General features: G+C 33.9%; 1 protein-coding gene across 5 annotated transcripts in view; it reads left to right on the top strand.

Annotated features, from left to right (window-relative positions):
• The window catches only part of PTPRR (protein tyrosine phosphatase receptor type R), a 245,428-nt gene that overhangs the window by 203,731 nt on the left and 27,038 nt on the right, over window positions 1-14,659 (top strand). For all 5 annotated transcript variants that reach the window (XM_033118286.1, XM_033118287.1, XM_033118288.1 and 2 more), the window contains 3 exons: window positions 1,530-1,614; window positions 7,329-7,408; window positions 7,927-8,064. In XM_033118286.1, the coding sequence (XP_032974177.1) occupies window positions 1,530-1,614; window positions 7,329-7,408; window positions 7,927-8,064 (303 nt within the window). The remainder of the gene's footprint in view (window positions 1-1,529; window positions 1,615-7,328; window positions 7,409-7,926; window positions 8,065-14,659) is intronic.

Here is a 14,659-nt window from a genome sequence, read left to right as displayed (position 1 = left end):
ATTAGACTTTGTAGTGTCATCTTTTTATATAAGAAGAAAATGAGACTTAGAGAGATGAAACAAGCAACCAGTGATCATACAACTCGCCAAAGCTACACGTAGTATTCTTTTCTAGAACCACAGATAGTCTTTGTTCTTTGAGATAAGCCCTTAACATAGCCTACTTCCCTTAAAGGAAAGATGGGGCCAACAAGGAGTACAGAGGAGAGAGATAATGCTGGAAGATAACAAATTGTCAGTGTGAGTTAGAAAACAGGAATAAAAGTCATGGCCAGGATCCATGGCTTTGCCAAAATAGACTGGCCTGTTTGAAATCACCAAGCATGAATGTGTGATTTCTACTGACTTCAATAATTTTGCTTATTTTGGTAACTTGGACTGAAAAGTTATAACATTTCATTGGAGCAGAGAGTAGGGATGAATATTATAAGTATCTAAAATAATTCAAGTTTAGGAAATGATATTTTACTCCTCTTTGTAGACCAACTCTCAAATTCATAACATAATCAGGCTTTTCTCAAATATTTAGATTGACTGAAAACTAAGACAATTTGAATTAATTTATAGATAATTTCTTTCACTTCAGTGAATATTAGTCTTTTGAGTTATATTTTCCATTGGAGAAAGTTTAAGTAACAAAAACATTACTTTATGGGATCCAGAGATAAATGTCATTTTATTTCACATTAACCTTATCTAAGCAATCTAAGGAGAATTTTAAGTTAGAGAACATACCATTTTGTACAATCAAATCCTTAAATATTTGTTTCAACCCTTTGGAAAACTTGGGCTTGTGGTTATTATTATTATTGTTGTTTTTGTCCAAATCAGCTACAGAGGCTTATTTTAGGTCTTTTAGGTCTCATGCTCTAGTTATTCTCTCTCTAATTATTTAAGGCACATGACATATATTCTCACATAATAAGAATATTTATATTCTTGTTAAATGGGCGAACATAGTGTCTGGATGACCTTCATTTACAACCACAATAGGAACAGCACAATTATAAACTATTCCTTAATACAACAAAGCATCATACCGTCATCATTTGAATCAACAAAAAGTCCTTTATATTTATCACTTGGGGGGGGGAGGTTTTCATAATCCTAAAAGACTCGTAATTAATGTTAAAAAAGAATTCATCATAGTGAAATTTTTGGTACTGAACTTACATTACGAGTTGAAAAAACTTGAATAAATTGTTAAAATATCAATTTTCAGCTTCCTGTTTACATATTTTCAGCAACTAGGGAGAACAGGATTCTTAAAATCTAACCAAAGTTTTATGTCTTTTTAACAACTACATATAAAATAATACTTTCTAACACAGAGAATTGTTTCTTAGAGTCAGCTTGCCAGGGTGCAGCTGATATGTTTATGAAAGGAAGGGTGTTGGTCAACCAGAGGTGGTAGTCTGTTGTTTTATAAGTGACTTTGAAGTCCAATAGTGTTCTGGATCAGATGGCCCCCTGTTAAGATTTTCTTTTTGGAGGCATTAGATACACTAATTTGACATTCATTTTTGCAGGAAATACCAATGAACTTTGTGGATCCCAAAGAAATTGACATTCCTCGTCATGGAACTAAAAATCGCTATAAGACCATTTTGCCAAGTAAGTTTCTTGAATTAAATAGTTTGCATTGTAAAGCACAAGCCTTCCCACATTTACCCCAACCTCACCATTTCCCATCATCACAACTTCCATATACAAACCAAATTTGCAATTGCAAACACATATCATTAAAATGGCCTGACGTTAGTAACTTTATTTTGTGTTACTCTTATAATGATCTACTCACAGTTCTAGTAGATACATAGTTCTAAAATTGCATTGTGTCACACGTTATCATCAATTGAATTTTATCAAGGATATCAAATCAATTCAATGAAGGAAAGAATAGACTTTTCAACAAATGGTGTTGAGATAACAGGATATTCACATGCAAAAAAAAATTAAGTTGGACCTTGCCTCACACCACATACAAAAATTAACTCAGAATGGATCAGAAACCTAAACGTAAGAGCTAAAACTATAAAACTTTTAGTATGAAATAGATGTAAATCTTCAGGGCCTTAAATTAGTCTATGATTTCATAAAAATACAAATAACCCAATTTAAAACTTGGCAAAGAACTTGAATAGACTTTTCTCCATAGGAGACAAACAAATGGCCAATAAGCATATGAAGAGATGCTTAACATCCTTAGCCATCAGGAAAATCAAAAGCACAATGAGATTCCACTTCACGTCCACATGATTATGATAAAAAAGACAGACAATAGAAAGTGTTGGCAAGAAAGTAGAGAAATTGGAATCTTCATACATTTCCTGGTGGGAATGTGAAATGGTACATCTACTCAGGAAATAGTCTGCTGGCTTCTCAAAAGGTAAAAATGAGAGTTATTATATGACTTAGCCATCCTACTCCTAGATATATACCCAAAAGAAATTAAAACCATGTGCCCACACAAAAGCTGTACACAAATTTTTGTAACAGCATTATTCCCCAAAAGTGGAAATAACCAAATTATCATCAACTTATGAATGGATAAACAAAATGCACAATACCCATACAATGGAATATTATGCAGCAGTAGAAAGGAATGAAGTACTGCCTTCCTTCCTCCATGTGAGGACACAATGAGAAGTCTGTGACCTGGAAGTGGGTCCTGGCCTGACCATGCTGGAACCTTGACCTTGAACTTCCAGCCTTCAGAACTGTGACGAAACTGAGGCAGAAGAAATTTAGTGACTTGACTAAGATCACACAGTTTGAAAGAAACAAGTCCAAAGCAAAAATAAGTTGGAAAAATTCTTTTAAAAGGACTACAGGAAAGCAGAAGCTTCTGAGAGAGACAGAGAATAGCCAGTAGCAAACATGCTGAGTCGAGTTTTCCACTAAGAAAAAGCTGAAGCACTTCATCACCACCAAAGCAGCATTACAAGAAATGTTAAAGGGACTTCTTTAAGAAGAAAAAAAAGTCAAAAATATGAATATGAAAATATAGCAAAGAAAAAGAATTCTCACTGAGAAAGGCAAACACATAATGAAATCGGTAGATCAACCAATACAAAAAGTTAAAGTTAACCAATACAAAAATTAAAAGGCAAAACTAAGGAGATTATGTGTAATTGCAACTGTAAATTAAAGGATACACACAAACACAAACATGAAAGAAATAAAAAATAATGACAAAAAATAAACATGAAAGGGGTGAGTAAAAATGATAGTGATTTTAGAATGTGTTCAAACTTAAGCAACCATCAACTTTAAATAGACTACTATAAATGTAGCTTGGTATATATGAAGCGCATGGTAACCATAAACTAAAAATTTACAAAAAGATATGCAAGAAACATAACAGTCACCCTGAGTCCTCATTACAAATCCAGAGTCCTTTGCCCCACCCTGGGGATTGCTTAAGTAGGTCTGCTGTCGGACCCAGGAATTCTTCAGTAGGTACTTCTAGCAAACACTTAGGTGATTCTCATTCAGATGATGTACCAGAACCACATGTTGAGTAATACTGCTATAGACTATGTTAAAACTAAATTTAGCTCCATGAAATATATTGATGTCAAGATATGAACTGGATTCCAGGAGGTAGCAAGGAATAAGGAACAGTTTATAAGATCAAGGAGAGAAAAGACGTGTAAACAAGTAATTACATTCAATATAATAAGAGCCAGAATAGAGATCTGGCCCAAGTGCTGTGGGAGTATAGAGATGACTGAATAATTAATTCTGCCTACAGTGGCAAAACTACTTTGGAGAGGAAATAGAATTTTTAATCACTAGCTAAACAGATATAGTTGGGATTTTGGCAAAATCCGTAAGAATCTCATGGCAATAGCTGTGGGAAGATAGAACCCACAAAGATTTTTTTTTTAAGTATTGACATTGAAATAATGGAGTCTTTCTAATTCAGTCCATTAATTAACTCATAAGACACCAAATTCTCCATATTTATGGTAATAGCAAGAAATATGATGTCTTTAGCTTCCCCTCTGGTGGACTTGGAAACGCATTGTTAAAGTATCTCTACTATAGCATATTTTAAACTGGTCTATATAGTTAAATCTATTTACCTAAGTTATAGTCACTCACTGTGAAAGATATTTTATAACTAAAACTGGCTGAATGGGGTGAAACGGGTGTGTGTTAGAACTTCTGCCTATCTCTCTCTTTCTCTCTCTCAAGATTTTATTTTTTAATTCACCAAACATACTAGGCACATATATGCACTGCAATTATTATATTTACCTATCTAATCTCAGAAGGATTTGAAAATTATTAGGATTATTTAAAAGCTCAGGCTTCTCTACTTGCTGCCCAGATGATATCAAACAACTGCTTCCTAGTCCTGTGTCAGCTTTTCCATTCCCAGAACTGGGTGGATCACTTGAGCCAGAGCACCTGTGCTGACAACTGATGTTGCAAATGATGGATTTTTCTGTTGAAAATGTCTGTAGCCTGAATACCACACCTACCCCCTGTTGCACTAAATATAATTTCGTAAATATTGCTTGCACAAGCCACACCACTGGTTGAAAATCATCAGGAAAAGACTAGAACGAATATGCTAAGTTGTTCTTTGTAGTTTATTTAGACTGTAATATGAGATAAATTTGAAACATTACATTAAAAATTAGCAAATGATTAAGATTTTAAATGTTATGATCATTTTTATTGTTTTGACCTATAATGAACTTTTACATTTAGAAGCTTGTCAGCTTGCATATAAGAGTGAGGTTATATAATTTTGACAATGTTTTGAAGCAGAAATAACAAGAAACAATTCAATTATAGCTGCTTCTCTAGGACAGTGTCTGCCTAGCTCAGAACACTCTAAGTTGTAGATTAAAATGCTAAGGTCAAGTTTATATCAAATTATTTTACAATATAATCAAGCATTAATAATAAAAATACAAGTATGTCTACATCCTAAATCACAAAAGCAATGGGGGAAAAGCTGATTATATATTAATATGAAATTATTTGTACAACAATGAAGTATAATAATAATAGGTTTTATGTATATTTTTTTCATGCAGTCAACTTACTTATACAAATATAAAATAATATAGATAAAATTAAAGAACCCTATTTGCTCTAGCCATCATTTCATATTTAAAAATTTAACATGTGGTAATGTTTTCTACTTAAATAATGTTTCTTGTTTTATTATATTAAGTGCATACAACAGAATAGGCATGCAAATAAGTGAAGTGCTCATTAAGGCAACAGGTTATGTAGCTAAAGCAAAATATTGGAGTTAGACTTGGTTTCCTAACCTGGCAAAAACATTTACAATTTAAGTCAGGCTACTTACTCTTCCTGTGCCATCCTTTCTTTATTCCTAAAAATAGTGATAATAATTCTACCTGTAGGACTATTGGGAGAATTAAATGATAGTATGGGTAAAAGACCTAGTAAAGTTCCAACTATTGGTAAACCCTCAACTAATGTTAATTTTTCTCTTCCTCCTCTACTCAACAAGGTGAACCCATCATTAACCCCAGAACCAATTCCAGAAAATAGGGACACTGTGTATATAGAGAAAAATGTACAGTTTCAAAGGCAAACTATTCAAGAGCCCTGTTTTCTCTTATAATTTACACATGGATCTTAAAAAATGAGTTTCTATAGAATCACCATCTTCCATTGCCAAAATCAGCACTGTCCACTAAAACTCTCTACAATGATGGAAACGTTCTGTATCTCCATTGTGATAGCCACTAACCTGTGGCAATTGAGGGCTTATAGCTAGTATATTGAAGGAACTCATTATTAAATTTTACTTTATTTTAATTAACTTAAATTTAATGAACTACATGTGGCTAGTGGCTACAATATTGGACAATACAGAGCTGGAGCCTTCTCTCTCGCCTGAAACAAATTTAAAGATGACTCCCAATCACCTTGAGGGTGTGGCCAATCCCTGCTTTTCCTCCCATTTCCCATTTATTGTGAATTCATCATTGGAAACTATCCTATTCCTCTGCATTTGCCCATCACTGCCAGTGGTACACTTGTCCCTCAGCTAATTGTTTCTTCTCTTGACTTCAAACACATTTCTTCCTGGAGAGGAAATCTTAAGCACAGAAGAGCCTTTGACAAAATCGGGTATGATGCCAATCAAAATATCAGGGTCCAGGTAAAAGTTTGTCTGTTAAATAGAAGACTTAAGATTGTCAGAAGGTATTTTAAAGACACCTTTAAAATTTAAAAGAGACCTAGGGAAACTGCATGTGTTCTATTTTCCAAATCTATATGTATTCAATAATTTGTTGAGAGGAAAATAGAAAAAGGAAGGAGGAAAGAAGGGAGAGGAGGAAGAGAAAAAGAGAGGAAGGAAGGAAAGAAGGAAGGAAAGAAGGAAGGAAGGGGTCCTTTAGGAAAAGGAAAGTGGTTCAACTTTGTTAAATTCAGTGTTTCCCGTATTTATTTCATTACTGAACCCTCCCTTTTTAGAGAGGATCCAATTTACAAGTTATATAACCTAATTCTATTTGTTACATGAGAAATTGTTTACAGACAGCAGTTTGGGAAATTCTACTATGACGATCAGGAATCATGGAAGGGACCGTTTAAATCAATGCAATAGACATTTATTAAATGGCTGCTATATATATAAGCACTGTATTAGATACTAGGTCTCACAGGAATAATGAAAAATCCCCACTCATGCCCTCCAGAGGCTCAGAATGTACTGGGTTAAAGAAATCATAAGGGGATGATTTGATTTTAATTTATTTATGTAAATGTTGCTAAAAATAGCTACCATATTTTTCGCAACACCATGGTTCACAAAGAGCTTTTCAACTTCTTGATGGAAAGTGATTTTAGAATGTTAGACCATGTTGCTAGCCCTATAATAACCTATCAAACAAAAACATGGTAACTGAAGACAGCTTCTTCCAAATAGTAAGAGGGGATTTGGGTCAGAGCAAATATTTATCATTGGGCAGGACAGAGAGGGAGAGACGGCGTAGGGAGATGTAGTACAAATTCCAAACCCAAGGAACAAGAAAGAATCACAAATGAGAAATGGGATCAAGAATCAGAAACCCACCAAAAACCCACAGAAGTACACACTCACCATCTCAGGTTTATGCACCATAAGATTTATGGAAAGCACAGGAGTCAAGATGTCCGTCAATAAACATGGATGGATAAAGACAGAAGCTCCAACAACAAACACTGACGAACATCAGACAGTCAATATGTAAGTTAACAGGTGTACTATGTACTGGTTATTGGTCTCTAAGAAACCGTAAGAAGACTAAATCTTTTAATGTATTATTTCTTGTTTTCTTCATTAGATCCCTTCAGCAGAGTGTGTTTAAGACCAAAAAATGTAACCGATTCTTTGAGCACCTACATTAATGCAAATTATATTCGGGTAAGTGAATACATATAAATTCCTTTCTGATGGTCATGGTAATAGTGAACTTAATATAAATAGTAAACAATAGTAAACTTACTATTTACAATTGTTTGTTATATATTGTTTTCCTTCAGAGCAGATCAGTTTTGACTTACCTTGGTTACTAGCAAGTTTTTTGTTGTTGTTGTTTGCTTGGCCATAATCAGCATTCGTAGTGGGGTTTTGCAGTGGATCTTCCTTTCCTGTGCATCTGTGGTGACAGTGTTCCGTATGGGCACTCTGGGGAGGACTAAGCATTTGACCCTCGATACCCTATGCTATGCTTTCCTTGCTGGGAATACAACCACATGAATTGTGGCACTAGAATGAATAAAGCCACGGATATCTGTGTTGCTTTTGGACCAGCAGAGCAATTTTGTTCTGAAGATGTTTCACGTCAACTTTCAGTGTAAGGCATGAACCTCAAAGCCGTTTTTTGGTTTTTGTTTTGTTTTTTTTTGTTTGTTTGTTTTTCTTCTCTTTACTCAAACTAGGGCTACCGTGGCAAAGAGAAGGCGTTCATCGCCACACAGGGCCCCATGATCAACACCGTGAATGATTTCTGGCAGATGGTTTGGCAGGAAGACAGTCCTGTCATTGTTATGATCACAAAACTCAAAGAAAAAAATGAGGTATGACGTTCAACCAAGTGCTAAATGTTATATATTTACTGTTGGTATAGAAGAAATGTTGTATAAGGAAATTTGCCATATACTTAATAACAGCTTTAAGATGGAAACATTAAAACATGTAAAAGCTAGGTGACCTTATGCTTCCAAAAAATAGTAATTGGAGTTATTCTGTGAATGATGACTTTCTTTCAGATAAATCAATATTTATGGCATACCTATATCTCATTTGTACCTGCATGCCTCAATAATGGATTGAAGGGTTATGAATTATCACCCTGATTTATAGGCACCGAAATAAAAAATTATTCATTGGTATCCCAAGTAATTTTTGTACCTACTATGTAACAGGTACTATTTTAGTTGTCGTCAATATAATGGTAGACAAAACATACAAATATTCCTGCCCTTGGTAGATCAGTTGGGGGAGACAGACAAAATACAGTAAACATAATAAATTCATAAAAATATTAGAAGGGATAAATGCTATGGAAAAAAAGTAGAGTGGGATCAGGGGATTGAATGTGTGGAGCTGAAGGGAGGGGGTAAAGGGAAAGAGTAAGCTGCAGTGTGATATAGGATGGGCAGGATAAGCTTCACTAAGAAGTGAGATTTGAGGAAAGATTTAAAGGAAATTACAAAAGCCACGCAACTGTCTCAATATCTTCATAATAAGAAATCCAAAAAGAGACAAAATTAGATTCCGTTTCTATACTAGTCTTCTTTTCTGAGACTCTTTCTAGCTTATAGAATACTCATTCTGTATTTTGCATCGTAAAAATAAAATTGTGTAATTCCCAAAGGGTGCTGTCCTAGGTACTGCTTAAATTTTAGGTCATCTTGTTGGGATAGTTTACAGTCTGATGTTAGCCAGCATTTGTGTTTCTTTTCTTGTCAGAGTTACTGTACCAGGGTTTCACCATGACAATAAGAATTTAAGAAAACTGAGTTTTCCCTTATAACCCTTTGGTGAGTTATAACCCTTAAGTGCAGCATAATCCTGCTGCTACTCAAGAAAATTCAGACTCACAAATAGCAATTTATGAGTTTTGGGGGTTTTTTTGATCTGTTGTTTTCTTCCATTTTTGCTAAAATAGATGAAGGACTTTTTTTCTAAAGTTTATCTTGGGAAGAAAAGTGTATTTGGGGGCAGTAGATGAAGTTATAAACTTAACTATATGGCTTACTAAATAAAGGCATTTCTATGAATCTTATCTGAAAGCCTAAGGTGGCATAACAAAAATAATCCATAATATTCTCAGCTGTTTCACCTCCTATCAATCTGTGGACCATATTAAGCCACTGACAATTCCTAAACAGTTGTTTAATATCCATGACATTTTACTTTCATAGCAAGAAAAGATTCTTCAGAGTTAAAAGGTGTACTCTTTGTGAATGTACACCATAGAACTTATGTAATATGACAGGCTAGATAACCTGAAAAACCTTCCATTACAAAATCAGTTGTAGTAGGTAAAATAAGAAATAACATGCACTGCAGAGCTTTGGCGGAGAAAGTTAAGGAAATTCCAGCAGTCAAAAATGGAATAAAAGACATAAAACCAGAGAATTATAGGTGACTTGTGTTTTCAGTGAAAAGGTCAACCACAAAACTAAACCTGCCTCCCAAAATAGGACTATAACAGGAAGTTAATCTATCTAAGTCTGGCCTTCTCATGGGATAAATAAAAAGGTTCTCTTGAATATTCAGAATTCAAAAACCAGGAAATGCCAAGTGGAGTAATTAATATAAAAAGTAATACCAGATTGGTAAGGCTCTGTGGCTCTTTACAGAAGCAAAGGCAAAAACTTTCTGGATGCGTATACTTTCAGCATATAGTTCACAGAATTTCCACAGAAAAGCCCACCCAAACTCAAATGTGTAAGTCAAAATTATGAGATATACAGATAAATAAACAACATAAGGAAAAATCAGAAGATGCAACAAATAGTAGAAATAGATCCACAAAAAAATTGAATAATAAAAACTACAGTGTAAGCTATATTTTTTTAAATTAAGCACACAAAATGTAAAATAAAAAAACTTTAAAAGGAACAAGCTACTATCAAAAAAGACTAAGATTATTTTTTTAAATAATCAATACTTTAAATTTTATTCATTGTGTGTTCACCACCCACAGTCAGTTCTCTTTTCATCACGATATATTTGATCCCTTGTACCCTCGTCTACCCCCCACACACACACAATGTGACATACAGATGATGTATTACAGAATTGTACACTTGCAACCTATGTAACTTTACTAACCATTGTCACCCCAATAAACTTTAATTAAAAAAATGTATTCAAAGATAAAGTTACTCCGCTTTATCAGTTCAGAAATATAATAGGTTGGCTTCCTTTAGTGAGAAAGAGGCTGTAACTGGGCTTCTTTACTATTTTCAATCCTTCCCCTTGCCTATTACTATTTCTTTCTTTCTTTTTTTTTTTCCTTCCTTCTTTCCTTCTTTCTTTCCTTCCTTCCTTCCTTCCTTCTTTTCTTCCTTCCTTCCTTCCTTCCTTCCTTCCTTCCTTCCTTCCTTCCTTCCTTCCTTTCTTTCTTTCTTTCTTTTTTTTAGTTTCAGGTGTATAAAACACTATAAGAGTTAGACATTTACACCCCTCACAAGGTGATAACCCCCCTCCCACAATCTACTACCCCTCTGACATCATATAGCTGTTACAATTCCATTGACTCTATTCCCTATGCTGTACTCCACATCCCATGACCATATAGATATAGACATAGACATAGATATAGATATAAATATAGATATAGACATAAATTTATAGTTAACATTCAATATTTTTCAGCTTCAGGTGAATAGTGCAGTGGTCAGACATCTACACAGCTCATGAAGTGGTCTCCCTAGTAAGAGAAGTGCGCCCCCTCATCTGACCCCCGACAAAATCTTACAACATTATTGATTATATTCTCCAAACTGTATTTCATATCCCCGTGGCTATATTGTGACTACTAATTTGTACTTTCTAATCCCTTTACCTTCTCCCCCATCCCTACCCCCTCCCATCTAGCAACCATCAGTTGTTTTTTTTTCCTTTATATCTTTTTAGTCTATTTCTGTTTTGTTTGTTCATTGATTCTGTTCTTGAGATCCCACATATAAGTGAAATCATGATATTTGTCTTTCTCTGTCTGACTTATTTCATTTTGCATAATATTCTCTAGGTCCACCCATGTCATTGCAAATGGTAATATTTTATTCTTCTTTATGGGCGAGTAATACTCCATTGTATAAATGTATCACAGATTTTTTATCCAATCATCTATTGATGAGCATTTCGCATGTTTCCATGTCTTGGCTATTGTGAAAAGCACTGCAATAAACATAGGGGTGAATATATTTTTTTAAGTTAGTGTTTTGGATTTCTCTGGATAGATACCTAGGAGTGGAATTGTTGGGTCATAAGGTAGTTCCATTTTCAGATTTTTGAGGTACCTCCATGTAGTTTTCCATAGTGGCTGCACAAATCTGCAATCCCACCAAGAGTGCACCAGGGTTCTCTGTTCTCTTCATCATCACCAGCAGTTGTTGTTTGTTGATTTACTGATGATAGCCATTCTGACTGAGGTGAAGTGGTATCTAATTGTAGTTTTTATTTGCATTTCTCTGATGATTATTGACATTGAACATTTTTCCTTATGTCTATTGGCCATCTGTATGTCCTCTTTAGAGAAATGTTTCTTCATGTCCTCTGCCCATTTTTTTACCAGGTTGTTTGTTTGTTGTTTTTGTTATTGACTTGTATGAGTTTTTATAAATTTTGGATCTTAACCCCTTTTCAGATGTATCATTGGCAAATATCTTCTCCCATTCAGTAGGATACCTTTTTGGGGTTTTTTTGCTGTGAAAAAACTTTTAGTTTGATGTAATCCCACATGTTTATTTTTACTTTTGCTCAACTAGGGAGATTTTTAAACAAACCAAAGAGTCCTAGAAATAATTATTATATAGACATTATTATGAAAAAGAAAACCTCATTAGGCAGGTTTAATAGCAGGCTGGAAACACCTGAGTAATTATTAGATTAAAAAATAGAACTAACTAAATTACCTGGAGGATCAAAATGGCCAAAAATATGAAAGAAAGCTCAAGATACATAGAGGACAGTATTTAAATATCCAACATATGTTTAATGGATGTTTTGGAAGAAGAAAAAGGAGAATACTTTTTAAAAAAAGAAGTAATATTTGAGGAAATGATAGCTAGGCATTTTCCAAAACTGATGAAAGACATGAACTCTCAGATTTGAAAAGCACGATAAATCCTAGGTTAGATAAGTCAAAGTAAATCCACAACTAGACACATCTATGGAATTGAAAAACACTACAGAGACTATTTTATCAACCAGAGTAATTAACAAATGGCTTCTCAATAGCAACAATAGAAGCCAAAAATCAGATGAATAATACCTACAAAGGGATGAAAGAAAATAACTGACAACCCAGAACTCATGCAGGATTTAGCAACATTTCCTAGATCTTACTAGAATTACTTAATAACATTACTCCTTCCCACTTTGTTTTGAATTACAAGTTTCTGGATAGATTGTCATAATGTGCTTTCTCAAAGTACATTCATACCCTTACTAGTTCTATTTCTCTTCAATTAAAAATAAAATCATATAAAATGAACATAGAAATAGCACTGTAATTTTATATAATTATGTAAGTATAAGCATGTAAATGTTTTAAAACAAATAACTTATATTTTCCACAGAAAACATTTCTTACTTATCAGTGTTACATATTTATTAAGGATTAACACTTGGCAAAGCGTATGTGAAACAATAGCTCACAAGGATTGCAGAATAGGTTGTAATAACTGTAATAACTGAATAAGCTAAATCATAATATTGTTGTCTTGAACATTTTACTCCTCAAATCTTGTGATGTATTTGTTCTCTTTTATAGAAAAAGTCAGAAATATGCCTTGTTCCTGACTTTCATCAACTTAGAAGCAGCTAAGATTCCTGGTCAGAAAGCATTCCCTAGAGGTTGACTACTGTGTGACATATTTTAAAGAAGTCTAGTAGGGATGATATGAGCAATTGGCAAGCATGCCAAAGCCCCAACAGTCAGTGATTCTTCTCCTCTGTCCCCAAGACCAAGGTTGTCAATCTAACAGAACTGCTGTAGGAGATATACAGAGGGTGCCAAAAAAAGTGTATACATATTTTAAGAAAGGAAAAACTGTATTAAAAATATATTACTCAATGTATACCTATAACAAAAGATGAATACAAGTCGTGGATTTACATTTTTTTGGCACCCCCGGTATATGATATATTTCAATGTGATACTGAGTTGGTTCACTGGTGAAGCTCAGAAGTCTCCATTCTGAGTCTTCAGAGGAATGGAGCCCCTGTTATTCTTTCTTTTTCAAGTCCATCATACTTGGAGCCAACATGTTGGTACCATTCTCAGAATTCACATTCTCCCTAGGAAAGCCAAGAGCATCTGTTGAAAGCTAGATTTTTTTTTTTTTTTTTTTTTTTTTTGTAATAATGACAACACTAAAGGGAGAGTGAGTTTTTAATTTTTCTTTTTGGCTGAATTTAGAAATTGGAGAGGTATATATTTTTTTCTTACAATTTTTAGCCTCTTGTCTTTTAAAATGCCTGGGATATAACTTCTGGAAATAATAGCTAAATCTATTATGTTACATGTTTTCTATGTGTACTTTGCTAATTGTATTTTCCTGTACCCAGTCATAGTCCCAAATATTGCAGTAAAAATTTTGTCTTTTTTATTGTTTATTATTCATTAAATTAAAATAAAAATTCCTTCTCATCCAGACTCTCTAAATATGTAAATATCATGCCGTAGAGGAAACTTTGATGTTTTACAGATCAAAATGATACTAAGAAGTCTGGCTCAAAAGAAAAATGCAGTAGGCTTCACACTACCAGGAAAATGCTGTTTATCAAAAATGTGCCAACTTTCAATTTAAGCATCATTGTTTAGAATAGACAAAAATCATTTCCTCCCCCAAAAAATGAAGGTGGAGTTTATCTTTAGAAATTCCCAGGCTTTATATTGTCTTGAACGTTCTACTTTTTAATAAATAAATAAATGAACAGTTGGCAGCTCTTACTTAATAATCCCAATATTCTCATAGTTATTTTTTATAAAATGAAAACAAAACCTTTAAAAATAGAGCTGAAAAATCAGTTATCTTATATTGCAAGAGAAGAGATTGTATTGCTGGTAAATATGAATGCCTTCATTTAGATAAATCTCCAGAAGGGAATTCCTCTTGAAAGGCAGAGAATCTTGAAAACGCAGTGTTCAAACTCTTTTATCATGAACAATTGCATTGCTAGAAAAGGCATAATGGCAAAATCTGCAAAGCTGGAGTTATATCAGTCTAAAATTGAGAACTCGTACTGACACACTTCCAAAGTCCTCAGACCATCTCTAGAGGTTACTGGGTGCCCCTCGCATCACTTTGTAAGAATGACGGAAGTAGCTATACATGTTGATCATATTATGTATACTGTGGGAGATACTTTCTACCCACTACCATTTATTGAATGTATGTGCTAAGCCCAGTTCATACATTCATTCAGTTA

This window comes from Rhinolophus ferrumequinum, chromosome 10, assembly GCF_004115265.2.
Source record: "Rhinolophus ferrumequinum isolate MPI-CBG mRhiFer1 chromosome 10, mRhiFer1_v1.p, whole genome shotgun sequence".
Taxonomy (NCBI): domain Eukaryota; kingdom Metazoa; phylum Chordata; class Mammalia; order Chiroptera; family Rhinolophidae; genus Rhinolophus; species Rhinolophus ferrumequinum.
This window is presented reverse-complemented; position numbering and strand designations above follow the sequence as displayed.